Source organism: Hypanus sabinus, chromosome 10 (genome assembly GCF_030144855.1).
Source record: "Hypanus sabinus isolate sHypSab1 chromosome 10, sHypSab1.hap1, whole genome shotgun sequence".
NCBI classification, from domain to species: domain Eukaryota; kingdom Metazoa; phylum Chordata; class Chondrichthyes; order Myliobatiformes; family Dasyatidae; genus Hypanus; species Hypanus sabinus.
In genome coordinates, this window is record NC_082715.1 from 49,835,072 (window position 1) to 49,853,157 (window position 18,086).

Consider the following 18,086-nt stretch of genomic DNA (forward strand, 5'->3'; position numbering starts at 1 on the left):
TTGGACTAACAACTCTATCCGGGAAAGGGCCCTGTTATCCACCGCAAACTCTGATTACACTTCTTCACCCATTCTCACTCTAAACGACCAACTAAACAAAAAAAGTCCAATAGCCAGGTGCAAAAGCCACCACTGAGTTTAATTAAAAGCCCCTCCCTCTATAGCAAATCATAAACTTTTTCAATGTCCAAAAACGCTACTACTTATTCTTTTACAGTAAAAGCTTTCAGAATATTATTTCCCAGTATCATGGGCATCATAAGTAGGTCTACCTTTACGAAACCCAACATTGGCAGCGAATCAGCAACTGTCTCTTCTCCAAGACAAACGTCAGCCTATTATTATAATTTTCTTCATTATTTTATATAGGGTAAAGTGAGAGCAATAGGCCTGTCGGATGCCTCCCAGGTTTAACAATCGGCAGCACAAGGCATTCCTTCTTTCCGCAGATTAATACTAACCAACTCTTGAGAAGATCAGTCCCATGACAGGAGCGGGCCCAAGCCGCGCATGCGCAAACATCAAACGCCGGGGAAATACCGGCAGCCGGGGCATTCGACTAATTCGATTCTGAACAGCCTTCCACTGAATCGCTGGTGAAATACCACTTTCCACTCTGAAAATTTTCAAAATAAAGAAACGCAGCGAAAGGCTAAAAGCTAGAACGTGATGAACAGTGTCTCTGTGTCTGCTATTTTCGATTTCTCTCCCCCCCCCCCCGGCAGTTTCAGTGAGCGCGACCAACCGGCGCATGCGCAGCGATCGGTTAAAAAGGGCGGTTAAACGGCCCGTTCGTTTCTGATTGTCGACGCGCTAACCGTGGAACGCCATTCAAATGCCAACGGCCGCCTGCGGGCAATCAGCGCCAGCGAGCCGGCACAGGAGAGCCGCGCAGCACGGGCAGCGGCTGCCTGCGATGGGGTCGACGGGCGGGCTGCCGCCTACGGGCGTGTGCCTTGCGCTCCGGGTCACTCGAGTGGACCCACCCCGACCCAGCTCGGTACTGGTCAGGCTGTGGGGCCGTTTCCAGCAGCGCGAAAGGCAGCCCGACTACCAGCGGATGCACACGGAGGTCCAGAGTTGGGCCAAGGCGGTGCGGCTGGGCGACGGTGCCGAGCGCGGAGTGCCCGCCCCTCCGCTGGAAGCCAACGAGCGCTGCTTGGCTGAGATCTGCGGCGAGTGGCACCGGGTCCGGGTGCTGAGCCGGGTGGACGACGACTATACCGTCTTCATGCTGGATGAAGGCCGGGCGCTGCCGGTCCGGGCCCGCAACCTGGACCGAGGTAAGAAGGAGTTTTTCCACTTGCCGCCCGAGGCGGTCTGCTGCATTTTGGCCAACTTGGTGCCGTCCAAAGACCCAGGAATCTTCATCCAGGAGGAGCAGAGGCAGCCACAACTACCGCCGCAGGACGGCGACGGGGAGGAGTCGCGGCTGCGAGCGAGCGAAGGGGTTATCGGCGGCGAGTGGGAGGAGGAGCGCGACGCGGGCGCCAGGCCCCGGGCGGGCAAGGCCTCCTCCTGGCCGCCTGGCGCGTTGTCCTTCTTCCGCGGCCTGCAAGGGCGTACGCTGGACGCGCAGGTGGAGGCTGTATTGCCCAACCGCTTGGTGCTGGTGGAGGTGGCGCGGGTGTCGAGGCAGCTGTGTGAGCTGGGCCTGGCGCGCACCATCGACGCCGCCTCCTTCCGCCTGCTGGTAGAGGTGTCCACATCGCGGCCCAGCGCCGCGCTCCGCAAGGAGTGCCTCAGCCTGCTGCCCCCGCCTTCCTCCGCCGCCCTCGGTCAGGCCCCGGGCGGGACCGAGGCCCTGCAGCCGCCCGGCGAGGTGGACTACGGCCTCAACTACTTCTACCCGCTGCTGCAACTCGGCGAAACGGTGGCGGTGAGGGTCACCCACGTCCGTTACCCCGACCGCTTCTTCTGCCAGCTGAGGTGCCACTGCCCCGAGCTGGAGCGGCTGCAAGACAGCATGCACCGTTTCTACGAGAGCGGGCGCGGAACCGAAGCGCCTCGTAAGCTGGGCACTCCATGCGCCACCAAGAGCACTGATGGCCGCTGGTACCGCGCTATCATCCAGCACACGCTGGCCGACGGCGTGTTGGAAGTTTTCTATGTTGATTATGGTGACCGTGAGGTGGTGCCGGCCCGAGCCGTACGCCGCCTCAGCCCCGGTTACTTCAAGATGCCCGTTGTCACCTACCCATTCGCTCTGCGCGACGTCTCGGACTACGGCCGCGGCTGGACCGTGCATCACGTCGAACTGCTCAAATCGCTGATCCTGCGTAAGGTGCTGCAGGCCAAGGTGGAGTTCTACAACGCAGTGGAAAACGTATACCTGGTCACCCTTTACCAGGAGGATGGCCCCACCATCAATGCAGCTTTTTGTGCCCAAGCAGAAAGACTACTTTCTGGGTATTGCACCCAAGATAGGGGAATAGGAAATGGCTGCCAGAAACTGAATGCTCTGCAATGTGGCGGTGACTATCTCGCTGAGGACAAAAGGATAGGAGTCTCCAAAGTCAAAGAACGTGTTTCTGTACTCAAGAATGCAAATCTGAAACTAAATGCATTTTATGATGCTCTGGTTGAATTTGTGAAAGATCCTTCAGAATTTTGGATTCGAACCATGGAAACAGCCCGTGAGTTTGAAAATCTAATGAATAACATTGCCAAAAACTATGGACAATTAGGTCGAAATGAAGGGTTGATAAAAAAGCCTGAGCCTGGTTTATTATGTTGTGCTAAATTTAAGGCTGACAACTTGTTTTACAGAGCTGTTATTACAGAGATTCTTGATGGTCAATTCAGGGTTTTCTTCATTGATTATGGAAATATGGAAGTCGTGAGTTGGCATGATGTTAAGGCCTTACTTCCAGAATATCGAAAACTTCCTGCCTTAGCAATTAAATGCTGCCTTGCTGACCTCTTTCCTAAAGAAGGAACTTGGAGTAGAGAAGCTGTTGACTATTTTGAAAAAGCAGTGTTCGAAAAACATCTTGTAGTTCACGTCTTGGAGAAGGAGATGGATAAATATTTGATTGAACTGTTGGATGTGGAAGATGAAGGGGAACCTAGTATAAACAAGTTAATTTTTAAAGCAGGCTATGCTGATCACCAAGTCCATAGGATCTCAAACATAAGTTCAAAGAATTTAGATGTATTGGGCCACTGGCACATTCCGTTTTCATCTGGAGAAATGTTTCCTATGTTTGGCGGAAACAAAATAGACAAATTTGAACAAAGCCCAGTGACTCTTGATGCAGCTGAGTCATTCACAGATTATGGTGATACAGCTGAATTGGAGTCAAGTGATTCTCTAATCTCACTGCTATCTGGCCAGGAAGAATTTGAAGGTAATGATAGAGCAGAAATAATTACAGAATCTCCTTATAAACAAGAATATCTTAAAGTGGGAAGTACAGTAGATGTACAAGTTTCTTTCATTGATGAGCCTGGTGACTTTTGGTGTCAGATGACTAAAAACACACATGAATTGAAGATGCTGATGAGTAAAATACAGGAATATTACAACACACATGATGATCAGTTTCAGCCTGATCAATCTGCTTGTATAGTAAAGTATCCCGAGGATGGCAGATGGTATAGAGCGTTAATACTGGGAAAAATGGTTTTAATGGAAGTGGATGTGTTGTATATTGATTATGGAAATAGAGAGAGAGTATCCATTAGTGATCTACGTGCAATAAGACCAGAGTTTCTCCTTCTCAAGGGTCAGGCATTTAGGTGCAGTCTGTATAACATAATTCAACCCATGGGTCCTGATCCATTCATGTGGAATGAAGATTCAATTGCTGCGTTCCATGAATTTATTGATAATGCTTTAAGCTTGTACATGGAGCTGAAATGCACAGTGTATGCATTGACTATTGTAGAAGATAAAGGACTCTGTAATATTGTGGATTTGAACACCCCATTCCAAAGTGCTTGTCAATTATTAATCGAGCGTGGCTTAGCCAAGTTTGTAGGATCACCTAGTATTCTTGCCCCTTCTGTAAGTCTTTACACTTACTATTATTCAACTCATGATGTGAAAATTGGTAGTGAAGAAGAAATGTATGTGAGTCATGTTGTAAATCCAACAAATTTCTACTGTCTTCTTGGTAGAAACCTGGGTATTCTAGATAAACTTACAGAGAAAGTTAATAAACTGTCTGCTAAGATGCAAGGCTATAATTTTACACATGGTATAGACCCTATCTGTCTTGCAAAATACACAGATAATCGGTGGTATCGTGCTTTAGCGTGGCCTGTACAAAACCGGATTCGGGTTTCATTCGTGGACTACGGGAACAAACTAGATGTTGATAAGAATGATTTGCTTCCTATACCCAACAGTGCAAAAGATGTTAAATTCTTACCCATGCAAGCAATTAAGTGTGGTTTATCAGACATACCAGCTGACTTAGCCCTTGATGTTATGTGGTTTAAAAAAGCTGTGATGGATAAACCTTTAAAAGCTGTAGTAGTTGCAAAGGAGACGGATGGAAAACTGATCGTTGAACTATATGATGGGAACATGCAAATTAATGCAAAAATTAAAGAACAGCTTTGCCTACAGGGTACTAATGAAACAAAAGTAAATGGAAATTCAGGAAGGCAAAAAAATAAGAGTGAAAAGTCAAGCTCTCCTTATTTGGCAAAGAGTGATCATGAGGCTCTCAAAAGCTGCATAGTTGAAGATCAAAATGAAGACTGTGAAATTGAAAAGTTAACTGGATCTGTTTGCAAGCAGGGCAGATGGAAGAATAGGGCTGAAGTCACTTCACAGACTGATGAAACAAGATTAAAAAAATGTATTGCCAACAAAATAGCTGCAATGCAGACAAAAGAATCTTCAGATATAGGGTCCAATGGAGAAATGGGGAAACATAAATTTGGAGGGTCTGTTGAAAGCACTAACTTAATTACAACATGGCCTAAGGTGATGCATGTTCCTCCATTACTAAATCCTGGATTTAAAAGTGGAGTATATGTTTCACACATTATCAGTCCATCTCATTTTTTTGTTCAGCTTTCGGAAAATGAAGATAGGATAAAAATAATGGAAAAAAAGTTGAATGTATGTGTTATAAATTGTAGAAATGTTGGAAGCTTTAAGATGGGAGATGTGTGTGCAGTGTTCCCTGAAGATGGCTCTCCATATAGGGCTATAATAACTGAAGCTCACAACGATAAGTTTTCAGTGGAATATATAGATTATGGTAACACAGCAACTGTCGATGCCTCAAAAATCTTCCCTCTTCCAGTTGATTGCTTGGAAGTTCAGCGACTTAGCATACCTTGTTCTCTTGCTGGATTTCGGAATGCAAATTTTAGAGAAAGCAAAGTTATTCTATCTGAGTTTACAAAGAGAACAAATAAAACACAGCTACAATGTGAATTTATCCAACAGTTTGGACAATTGTGGGAGATTCACCTCTATGACAAACAGGGATTGTTGGCTGATAGTTTGAAAGATTCTTTATATAAAAGTGAATTGCAATACTCTCAGCAATTAACTGAATGTCCTGTATTTGATGTTAGGCCTGCTTCAAAGTTCAAGGCATATGTTCTTTCAGTTAATTCTCCCCAGCAATTTTGGTGTCAGTTTAAGACAACAGAGGATGGTGTTTTTATTGAATCACTTGAAAGGAACAAATGTGAACATGAAGGTCAATTAAAAAATGACTTGGCTGTCAAGGCTGGGAATCTATGTATGGTAAAAAGTAAAACTCACCATAACTGGGCTACTTGTGAAATAGTGCAAGTTCTTTCTGGAACTGTTGAAGTACTCTTTCTGAAGGAGGGCATTAAGGAAGTTGTGAAATATGAAGACCTAAAAGAAATAACACCTAAATTTGCATTGACTTATGAATGTAAATTGTATGGTTTGGTTCCAGTTGATGGGAATAGCTGGTCTGAACAAGCCACTGAACTCTTTAAAACTTCAGTTTTGCACAAAACTGTAACTGTGAAAGTAATCAGTGTTTCAGAGGATAATGTATTAGAAGTTGCTATATATGAGAACTTGGAAAATATCATGAGAAACAAATTAACTGCTTCAGGGCTAGGTGTTGAGAAATTGAATGAGAGTTTGCCTAACACTATCAACTTTGGACGTTACATCAGAAAAATGCCTTTAATGGGACAAGCTATTGAAGGATATATCACAGCAGTGGAAAGTCCTAGCTATTTCTGGTGCCAATATTCAATGCCTGAAATTCGGATGCTTTCTGAAAAGATGCGTGAAGTTGGAGTATTTGGTATTACAGATAAAGAATTATTTTCCACCATCTCAATTGGTGACAGTTGTGCTTGTAAATATTCTGAAGATGACCTCTGGTACAGGGCTGAAGTAAAAAATATAAATGGCAACATGCTAACATTGCAATATGTCGACTATGGGAATGAAGATGATGTTGAACTAGAGCAGGTTAAAAGGATACCCAAGGAGCTGCTGAAGATTCCTACCCAGTGTTTTCCATGTTCCCTGTTTGGGTATGATTTGTCAAAAGGCTGCTGGAAAGATGGTGCAATGGATGTACTTGTTGAATTTTCAAATCATTTGTTAAATATTTCTGTGATAGAAAATGAGCGTGGAAAAGGAAATGCCTCATTTTTATCACATGTCCAAGTCCAATATGCTGGCGGCATAATTAATGATGTTTTGAGAGACTTATGGATTCCTCATCATGGAAGCGATCAGGTATGTGACAATTCATTAAGTGCTGAGCTGTTAACTCCTGTGCAGTCAACTGCTGGGATCCAGAATGACGAAGATAACTTCATGTGGCCTACACATTTGAAGGGATCAAATAAAGACAGCACTATCATTTTTACACAAAATGAAAACGAGGAAAAAGTAAACTCTAAAATTCTACCTGTACACATAAAGGAGGGAGATTGCATAATTAATGTTCAGTGTATTGAGTTGTCTCCAGTAGTGGATAGTATGACCAATGGAATAGAAGCGCTACATACATCAAAGATGAGTGAACCTTTTGAGCAGTGTTCAGTTATGGCTGAGGGCAATACTAAAAATGTCCATTTAAGCTCTACCAATGAAATGTCTTCAGTACTGAACTGTGTGAATGGAAACACTTCAAACCAGCAACCTGAAGATGCAGATCTTAAGAAGCCACTCTCAGAAGAAGAACCAATCAAAGTGTGTGAAGATTTGCAGGGTTCAGTGCAGTCTATTGATCTGTATGAAGAGATTTTTAAATGCCACAGTGATCAGCTTCTTACTGAGGAGATTGGTGATGATTCTATGACCCGTATTCTCATATCTCATGATGATGATGAGGACTACTATGAAGATCAAAACTTGCCTGAAGCCCAAGTCAACAGCAGCTTAATAGAGGACCAGTTTGTGACAGGTGGGTAAGAAAGCAGTAAGAAAGTAAAATTTCAAAGTTTACTGTAGACTATAAAGCTTAGAAGTATGACTTTAAAACTTAAAAGTAATATGTGACTTTACTAAAATTCTGAAGGTGGCATTAGGAGTAATTCTACAAAGCAAAGCTGGAAATGTACGAATGGGAATTATTTGCATGTGTAGATAATCTTTACTCCTTTAGATCAAGGGTTCCCAACCTGGGGTCTACGAACCCCTCTGTTAATGGTGGAGGTCCATGGTATAAAAAAGGTTGGGAACCCCTGCTTTAGATGCTTTTGAAGCCTCCTCAAAATTGGGAAAGAGGTAACAATTGAGTTTGTGGAGAAGGTTTGAGTATCTGAGGGAAAATATCGAACAATGTGAAGCCAGGTCAATAGGAAGGCTACAATGTGCCTAGACAGAAAATAAAGTGCTGTTTCTTTTTGGTATGGGCAATTATAATGGTGCAGAAAGCCAAAATGGGCCAGTGTGGGAATGGCATAGAGAATTAAGAGTGGTACTTTTCTTTATGCCCAAGTTATCCTGAAGTAAGGAAAGATTCAATAGGTTAGAACTTTATTCCCTAGAAGGAAGAAGATTGAGGGGATATTTGATAGAGGTATACAAAATTGAGGGGTATAAATGGGGTAAATGCAAGCAGGCTTTTTCCGCTGAGGTTTGTGAGACCACAACTGGAGGTACCCAGGTTTTATGTAAGTTTGTTTTACGCTACTTCACTTTTACGAGAGACCTACGTTAGTACCTGTTTTTGCTAACCGAAAGAATTCCGAAGAGGACCTTCACTTTTACAAAAAAAAGCACCCACTTTAAACTGGTCTTTACCCCAAGAAAGACTACCATGACAGTGAAGCCTTGCATGGGCAGGTGTGTGCATATGCGTGTACGTGCCGTTTTTTTTTCTTCAAATCAGTTTTGGCTAAATCTTCCCATTCTGGTAGTTTATATGGTTTGGGGTGGACCAGATAGGCCAAAGGGCCTAGGCTGTACATAAGGTGACTAATGATGTATAAAGTAGTGGTGGAGTTAATGGGTACAAGTGTTGATCAGCCTTACTCCTTTGGGAAAGTAACTTTTTGAGTTTAATCCTGGTGTGTATGCTACTTAGCTTTCTCCCTGACGACCCATGAGTGAGGTTGGTGGGATCCTTCAAGAAGTTTCTCGCCCTTTCTGGGACTATTATTTAAACAAAAATGCAGTGTGTTGGGTTGGAAGAGCTGTAGGTTAACTAACTGCTGCATTGTCTGGAAGAACAGTTTGAGAAGGAAGGGAGGAGGTATAAAGATTGGTGTTACATTTTCAATTGCATGGTGTAAGTACTATAAGGACAGTAGTTGTGGCTCATGGACAAGGGAGTTACAAATAAACACGAGGAAATCTGCAGATGCTGGAAATTCAAACAACACACAAAATGCTGGTAGAACACAGCAGACTAGGCAGCATCTATAGGGAGAAACGCTGTTGACGTTTCAGGCCGAGACCCTTCGTCAGGACTAACCGAAAGGAAAGATAGTAAGAGATTTGAAAGTCGTGGGGGGAGGGGGAAATGTGAAATGATAGGAGAAGACCGGAGGGGGTGGGATGAAGCTAAGAGCTGGAAAGGTGATTGGCGAAAGTGATACAGAGCTGGAGAAGGGAAAGGATCATGGGACGGGAGGCCTCGAGAAAGAAGTGGGGGGGAGCACCAGAGGGAGATGGAGAACAGGCAAACAACTAAGTATGTCAGGGATGGGGTAAGAAGGGGAGGAGGGGCATTAAAGAAAGTTAGAGAAGTCAATGTTTCCATCTCTCATCCATGCCGGGTCTTTACCATTCCCTCCGACCTTCAACTCTCTGAGGCAGGGCGCTCTGTCCTCATTAAGGGCCTCGCCTTTGTCCCCCTTCACCCACACCTCAGTGAGTTCTGCGTACGTCATGACGCTGAACTCTTCTTCTGCTGGCTCTGTCTCCGAGTTTACTTCTTTGACAAGGACTCTCCTACACCCACCGATGACCGCTTCTCCCGTCTTCAACCCTCCTCCTCTTCATGGACACCCGCTCTGGTCTTCTACCTGCTCTGGATCTCTTTATTGCTAATTGCCGACGGGACATCAACCATCTTGACTTCACCACACTCTGTTCCAATTCCAACCTCACTCCTTCCGAATGCTCTGCTCTCCGCTCCCTCCGCACCAATCCCAACCTCACTATAAAACTTGCTGATAAGGTGGGGGAGCTGCTGTTGTCTGGCGTACTGACCTCTACCTGGCCGAGGCACAGCGACAACTCTCTGATACCTCCTCTTATTTACCCCTTGATCATGACCCCACTAAGGAGCACCAGGCCATTGTCTCCTATACCATCACCAACCTTATTAGCGCTGGGGATCTCCCATCCACTGCCACAAACCTCATAGTTCCCACACCCCGCACTTCCCGTTTCTACCTCCTACCCAAAATCCACAAACCTGCCTGTCCAGGTAGATCTATTGTCTCAGCTTGCTCTTGCCCCACTGAACTCATTTCTGCATACCTTGACACTGCCTTATCCCCCTTGTTCAATCTCTTCCCACCTATGTTTGTGACACTTCTCATGCTTTGAATCTTTTCAATGATTTTAAGTTCCCTGGCCCCCTCCGTCTTATTTTCACCATGGACGTCCAGTCCCTATATACCTCCATCCCCCACCGAGATGGTCTCGAAGCTCTTCAGTTTTTTTTGGATTCCAGACCTAACCAAATCCCCTCTACCACCACTCTCCTCCGTCTAGCGGATTGAGTTCTTACTCTCAATAATTTCTCCTTTGGCTCCTCCCACTTCCTCCAAACCAAGGGTGTAGCCATGGGCACCCGTATGGGTCCCAGTTATGCCTGCCTTTTTGTTGGCTTTGTGGAACAGTCCATGTTCCAAGGCTATGCCGGTATCCATCCCCCTCTTTTCCTTCGCTACATCGACGACTGCATTGGCGCTGCCTCTTGCACGTGTGCTGAGCTTGTCGACTTCATTAACTTTGCCTCCAACTTTCACCCTGCCCTCAAATTTACCCGGTCCATTTCCGACACCTCCCTCCCCTTTCTTGATCTTTCTGTCTCCATCTCTGGAGACGGCCTATCTTCTGATATCTACTATAAACCTACAGACTCTCACAGCTACCTGGATTATTCCTCTTCCCACCCTGTTTCTTGCAAAAGGCTATCCCCTTCTCACAATTCCTCCCCTTACCTACCACCCCACCAGCCTCCAGGTCCAACATATAATTCTCTGTAACTTCCGCCACCTCCAACGGGATCCCTCTACCAAACACATTTTTCCCTCCCCCCTCTTTCTGCTTTTTGCAGGAATCGCTCCCTACACGACTCCCTTGTCCACTCGTTCCCCTCCCACCCCCATCCCTTCCCACCGATCTCCCTCCTGGCACTTATCCTTGTAAACGGAACAAGTGCTACACCTGCCCTTACACTTCCTCCCTCACCACCATTCAGGGCCCCAGACAGTCCTTCCAGGTAAGGCAACACTTCACCTGTGAGTCGGCTGGTGTGGTATACTGTGTCTGGTGTTCCCGGTGTGGCCTTTTATAGGTGAGACCGGACGCAGACTGGGAGACCATTTCGCTGAACACCTATGCTTGGTCCGCCAGAAAAGCAGGATCTCCCAGTGGCCACACATTTTAATTCCACATCCCATTCCCATTCTGATATGTCTATCCATGGCCTCCTCTATTGTCAAAATGAATCCAAACTCAGGTTGGAGGAACAACACCTTATATACCGGCTGGGTAGCCTCCAACCTGACGGCATGAACATCGACTTCTCTATCTTCCGTTAATGCCCCTCCTCCCCTTCTTACCCCATCCCTGACATATTTAGTTGTTTGCCTGTTCTTCATCTCCCTCTGGTGCTCCCCCCCTCCTTTCTTTCTCCTGAGGCTTCCTGTCCCATGATCCTTTCCCTCCTCCAGCTCTGTATCACTTTTGCCAATCACCTTTCCAGCTCTTAGCTTCATCCCACCCCCTCTGGTCTTCTCCTATTATTTTGCATTTTCCCCTCCCCCCACGACTTTCAAATCCCTTACTATCTTTCCTTTCAGTTAGTCCTGACAAAGGGTCTAGGCCCGAAACGTCGACAGTGCTTCTCCCTATACATGCTGCCTAGCCTGCTGTGTTCTACCAGCATTTTGTGTGTGTTGATTGAGTTACAGATAAAAGTGCCTTTTGAAATGCTGAAAGGGAATTGGAAGATGTGACTGAAAGCTGGTGGAAAATTGAATTCTGTAATTAGATGATCTCTAAAACTTATCTGTGAGGCAATCCTGATTGTCTTGGTAATAAAATCTAGGATGCAGAGCTGGGCTGAGAAGTAGCTATTGGAGTTCAATCTTGAAAAATGAAGTGATACATTTTGGAAGGCCAAACTTGAAGACATTACAGGGTTAAGGGCAGGATTTTTAATTGTAGGAACAAAGGAGTCTTGGTGTTCACATTTAATAGATCCCTCAAAGCTGCCGCACAAGTTGGTAGGTTGATTAAGAAGTCGTATGGTGTGTTAGCCTTCATTAGTCAGGGAATTGAGTTTGACCGCGAGATGATGTTGCAGCTCTAGAAACATTGAAAACCTACAGCACATTGAACATTGAAAAATACAGGCCCTTCAGCCCACAAAGCTGTGCTGAACATGTCCTTACTATAGAAATTACCTAGGGTTACCCATAGCCCTCTATTTTTCTAGCTCCATGTACCTATCCAGGAGTCTCTTAAAAGACCCTTTTGTATCCGCCTCCAGCACCATCGCTGGCAGCCCATTCCACGCACTCACCACCCTGCTTATAACAACTTACCCCTGACATCTCTGTACCTACTTTCAAGCACCTTTAAAAATGTGTTGTCTCGTGTTAGCCATTTCAGCCCTGGAGAAAAGCCTCTGACTATCCACACGATCAATGTTTCTTACCTTATACACCTCTCATCCTCTGTCACTCCAAGGAAAAAAGGCAGAGTTCACTCAACCTATTCTCATATGACATGCTCCCCAATCCAGGCCACATCCTGGTAAATCTCATCTGCACCCTTTCTATGGCTTCTGCATCCTCCCTGTAGTGAGATGACCAGAACTGAGCACAGTACTCCAAGTGGGATCTGACCAGTGTCCTATATAGCTGCAACTTTACCTCTCAGCTCCTAAACTCAATCCCACGACTGATAAAGGCCAATGCTCCGTATGCCACCTTAACCACAAAGTTAACCTGCACAATAGCTTTGAGTGTCCTACTAACTTGGACCCCAAGATCCTTCTGATCTCACTGCCAAGAGTCTTACCATTACTATTCTGCCATCATATTTGACCTACCAGAATGAACCAGCTCATACTTATCTGGGTTGAACTCCATCTGCCGCCACTTGGCCCAGTTTCATATCCTATCGCTATCCTGCTGTAACCTCTGACTGCCCTCCACACTATCCACAACACCCCCAGCCTTTGTCATCAGCAAATTTACTAACCTATCCCTGCACTTCCTCATCCAGGTCATTTATAAAAATCACTAAGAGTAAGGGTCCCAGAACAGATCCCTGGGGCACCCCACTGGTGACCGACCTCCATGAAGAATATGACACACCTACAACCACTCTTTGCCTTCTGTGGGCAAGCCAGTTCTGGATGTAGAGCTCTGTTAGCTCTGGTTAGACCTCATTTGGCATATTGTTCAATTCTGTCAGCTCATTGCATGAAGGATCTGAAAATTTTAGGAGTACAGTGGCGATTAACCAGGAAGCTGCCCACATCAGAGCGTGTGATTTGAGCAAAGTTGAATGAGCTATGATTTTCTGTTCAAATGAAGGTGAATGAGAGGTGGTTAATAAAGGTGTACAAGATGATAAAAGGCATAGATAGTGGTCAGTCTGAGACTTCTCTGGGTAGAGATGGCTATTATGAGAGTGGGCCTAATTGGAGGAATGTGTAGGGTTGATTGGGGGGGGGGGAATATCACTGTGCAACTATTTTAGTGCATGGAATATGCTGAGGTGATGTTATAAACAGACACACTGGGACATTGAAGAGAATCTTAGATGGACATGTGTGGGAGGGAAGGATTATATAGATCATGGCGTAGAGATTAAAAGTTGACATAAAATTGTGATTTGAAGGGTCTGTACTGCACTGTTCTACGACTGTTGATTATAGTTTAGAATTTTATATTCAGTACACAGAGCTTTCATGAAAAGGTAGGTGATATTGCTAATACTAACATTTTAAAATTAGGCCAAAGACATACTATCAGGAATTAGGTCAGTCAGAGTTCAGGATTGTTGGTTTCCTAATCAGTTAAGTCATCTATTTAGGAATTCTTGGGAGACTGATTTTCAAAGTTCCATGTAATCAAGAAATCCTGACATTTCTCAATTTCTTCTTAATCCCACCCACTATTTTGAAAAACATTGAGGCCATGGTATTTTGGGTTCTACCATAGTAGAAATCTCCCCAATTGTACAGGTCACTATCAATTGCTGTGTTGATTGTGATAATGGTAACAATTATCTTTAAAGTTAAACATGCAGTTTTTGATTGTTTGAATTAATATTTGATTTGTGTCAATCATTTGATCTGATGTTAACAGATGTCAAAACACTTAGTTTTTGCTTTTTATCTCATTGCCATATAAGCCCTGTTGTCTTTAAATAGCACCGTCTTGTGTTTTCATCGAAACATAGAAAAACTACAGCACAGACCAGGCCCTTTGGCCTACAGTGCTGTGCTGAACTTGCACAGGCAGTCCCTGGGTTACGAACAAGTTCAGTTCCTGAGTCCGTCTTTAAGTCAGATTTGTACGTAAGTCGGAACAAGTACATCCGGTATTATTTAGCGTGCGTTAGTCAAACGTTTGCCTTAGTATATAGTATAGTTTACCTTTCTATAAATATAAAACACTTAAGAAATGTACTTTGTATGTATTCTAATAATTAAGCCACTGAGTTGCTTATTAATAATTGTAGCTTTCATCAGGGCAGGGCCTTTCACATGCTCCATTATTCTCACTTTATCCTTTAAAATTGTTCTGATCATTGACCGACTGTAGCCTAGCACTTTTCCAATGACTGATGATGTTTCACCTCTTTCCAGACGCTTAATTATTTCCACTTTATTTTTAATCATGATCGCTTCCTGTCAACGGAACAGAAACACTGCAGGTGTCGGGTCCCGACCTTCGCCAGCTCCTGAGGTCCGCTGGGTCCTAAGGACCACCGCACTAAATTCCCCGTGTCCTGAAGTCCACCACACTAAGGTTAAATGGGACAAGTGGGGGCTGTGTTGGGTTTGGGTATTTGATCTTCCACAATATTCCGCATGGGAACTTAAACTGGAGGTGGCGGTGTTTTTTACGAGGTCGAGTTGCGAGCTCGACATCAACCCGGCACGGATAGTATGGGAGTCACTGGATCGACATCAACCCGGCACGGGAGTGGTTTGTCACTGGATTGAACTCGGGAACCTCTGTTCTCGAGCCCAGTGCTGATCTCACTGTGCCACCAGCTGACTGGAACGGGGGGTGGGGTCAGGGTGAATCTTGCTAAGAAAATTTTAAGCTAAACATAAAGTGACACACTTAACACTGTGTCAACAGCAACGAATTAAAATGCTGGATGGCGTTGTGATCAGAATTAAAATGGCGGATGATGTTCTCCTTCGGTTTATAAGTACGAGTCGTCCATAAGTAGGATGTTCATAACTCGGGGTCTACCTGTACTTCAGAAATTACCTTGGGTTACCCGTAGCCCTTTATTTTTCTAAGCTCCATATACCTATCCATAAGTCTCTTAAAAAGACTATCTGCCTCCACCACCATCGCCGGCAGCCCATTCCATGCACTCGTCACGCTGTTTTAAAAAAAAAATTAACCCTGACATCTCCTGTGCACCTGCCTCCAAGCACCTTAAAACTATGCCCTTTTGTGATGGTCATTTCCACCCTAGGGGGAAAAACCTCTGACTATCCACATGATCAATGCTTCATCATCTTTACCTTTACCAGTTTTTTTGTTTGTTTCTCTAACTTGGTTTCCTTGAAATTTCTAGTTGTCTGTATTGAATTATCAACCTGAAGTGTGTGGAGTTTGAAGATCTGAACCCATGATAGTGAGGTTCAAGTTTTCAGACTTGGTATGACTTTACACAAATGGATTACTGAATTGAAAATACCTGACTGGCTGCATCACTGCCTGGTATGGGAACTGTACCTCCCTTAATCACAGAATTCTGCAGAGAGTGGTGTGGACAGCCCAACACATCTGTAGTTGTGAACTTCCCATGATTCAGGACATTCAGAAAGTCAGGTGTGTAAAATGGGCGTGAAGGATCATTGGGGACCCACGTCACTCCAACCACGATCTATTGCAGCTGCTACTATCTTGGAAATGGTACCACAGCATAAAAGCCAGGACCAAAAGGCTCTGGGACAGCTTCTTCCACCAGGCCATCATTCTGATTAACCCATGCTGAATTGAGTGTATTCTATGTTATATTGATTGTTCATTGTAAATACTGTGATTGCACATTTAGATGGAGATGTAATGTGAAGATTTTTACTTGTATGTGAAGGATATAAGAAATAGTTTTTCATCATTTTAACAGACATTGGGATGAATATCTGCTTGGAAGAAGAAAGCAAAATTCTATCTGGTGAAAGTCTTGAAGTGATGAATGAAGGTATATAACTTCATGACCCTGTGGAAAACTGGAAGTTTAAGATATGACAGTTTAAAATAAAGTACAAGTCAGATCTGGTAAAAGCATGAATAAATTGCTTTATATTTACTGAATCAGATTAATTGTTAAGAGATCATTGTTAGGATTTTAGACATAACAGTAATGGATCTGGGCAGTTTGTCTGTTCTGTTGACAACATCACTGGAGATATTTTGTACTACAGTTGATTTTTAAGCTTGTGTTTACACCACAGTTGTATTTTGGGTGTGCAGCATTTATCGTAAAGTTGGTAGAATTTATTTAAACATTCTCAAGGATCTATTCATGTTGTAGAGTACATGGGTACTTGTTCACATGGTGCTTTTTTTTGCAGGAAAACACAAAGATTTTGAAAAAAATGAGAACAAAAGTATTCTGTTAGATGATCCTTTATCTGCAACAGGTGATAGCAACACTGTACAAGGTATGAAACATTTCTTGTATGTATTGTAATGAAATGTAACTTGTCATTGTACTGTATGTATATTTTGGTAAATTATAAGTCGTGATCTTATTTGAAAATTGTTTTTAAATATTAAGGAGTTTTTAAACATTTTTCCATTCCAGCTTTTGTTATATCTTAATCTTATAAATTTTTTCCAAATATTGCAAAAGAGACCTTTGGCAGAGAAGGTAGGAAACTTGATCTTGTTCTGATGTGATATTTGAGATAGCTGTTGAAATTGGGAAATGACTTAGTGCGATAATTGTATCCATTCTGCCTGAATTTGGCAGTACTTCGGTTCAGGAAAGGTCTGTATGGTTAATTTCATTCTTCACATTTTCTCAAATAAATTGATCTTGGCTGTATCCAGTGTTGATCTTGTGTTAGAAGATAATTCAGTTATCTACAAAAATGCTGATTTTAAAAAAGCTGTTTGTTTCAACATTGTTTCAGTATTTCTGGTAGAGACAAAGATATTTCAATTCCATTGGCTTTGGCATTAATTTGGTTTAAAAACCCACCAAGCTGTATTCTCCCATATCTTTTTGTTGTAGAAACATAGAAAGCCTACAGCACAATACAGGCCCTTTGACCCACAAAGCTGTGTCTAATATGTCCTCACTGTATAAATTACCTAGGGTTATCCATAGCCCTCTATTTCTCTAAGCTCCGTGTACCTGTCCAGGAGATTCTTAAAAGACCCTATCATATCTGCTTCCACCACCATTGCCAACAGCCCATTCCATGCACTCAACACTTTCTTTAAAAAAACAACTTAACCCTGACATCTCCTCTGTATCTACTTCCAGGCATCTTTAAAAATGTGCCCTTTCGTGTTAGCCACTTCAGCCTTGGGTGGGGGGGGGGGGGGCCTCTGACTATCCACACAATGAATGCCTCTCATGATCTTGTACACCTCTATCTGGTTACCTCATGCTCTGTTGCTCCAAGGAGAAAAGGCCAAGTCCACTCAACCTATGATAATTAAAGAGGTGGAAGTACTAGCACTTTTAAGAAATTTAAAAGTGGATAAATCTCCGGGTCCTGACAGGATATTCCCCAGGACCTTGAGGGAAGTTTGTGTAGAGATAGCAGGAGCTCTGATGGAGATCTTTCAGATGTCATTAGAAACAGGGATTGTGCCAGACGATTGGCGTATTGCTCATGTGGTTCCATTGTTTAAAAAGGGTTCTAGAAGTAAGCCTAGCAATTATAGACCTGTCAGTTTGACATCAGTGGTGGGTAAATTAATGGAAAGTATTCTTAGAGATAGTATTTATAATTATCTGGATAGACAGGATCTGATTAGGAGTAGCCAGCATGGATTTGTGCGTGGAAGGTCATGTTTGACAAATCTTAGTGAATTTTTTGAAGAAGTTACGAGGAATGTTGACGAGGGTAAGGCAGTGGATGTAGTCTATATGGACTTCAGCAAGGCCTTTGACAAAGTTCCACATGAAAGGTTAATTAAGAAGGTTCAGTCGTTGGGTGTTAATGCTGGAGTAATAAAATGGATTCAACAGAGGCTAGATGGGA

The 18,086-nt window shown here is 43.7% G+C and overlaps 1 protein-coding gene across 1 annotated transcript in view; it reads left to right on the plus strand.

Annotated features, from left to right (window-relative positions):
• The first annotated feature begins 827 nt into the window (after positions 1-827).
• The window catches only part of tdrd6 (tudor domain containing 6), a 30,674-nt gene continuing 13,415 nt past the window's right edge, over positions 828-18,086 (plus strand). Inside the window, exons 1-3 of the mRNA XM_059981833.1 lie at positions 828-7,376; positions 15,992-16,066; positions 16,440-16,529. Coding sequence (XP_059837816.1) covers positions 836-7,376; positions 15,992-16,066; positions 16,440-16,529 — 6,706 coding nt within the window. The 5' untranslated portion in view covers positions 828-835. The remainder of the gene's footprint in view (positions 7,377-15,991; positions 16,067-16,439; positions 16,530-18,086) is intronic.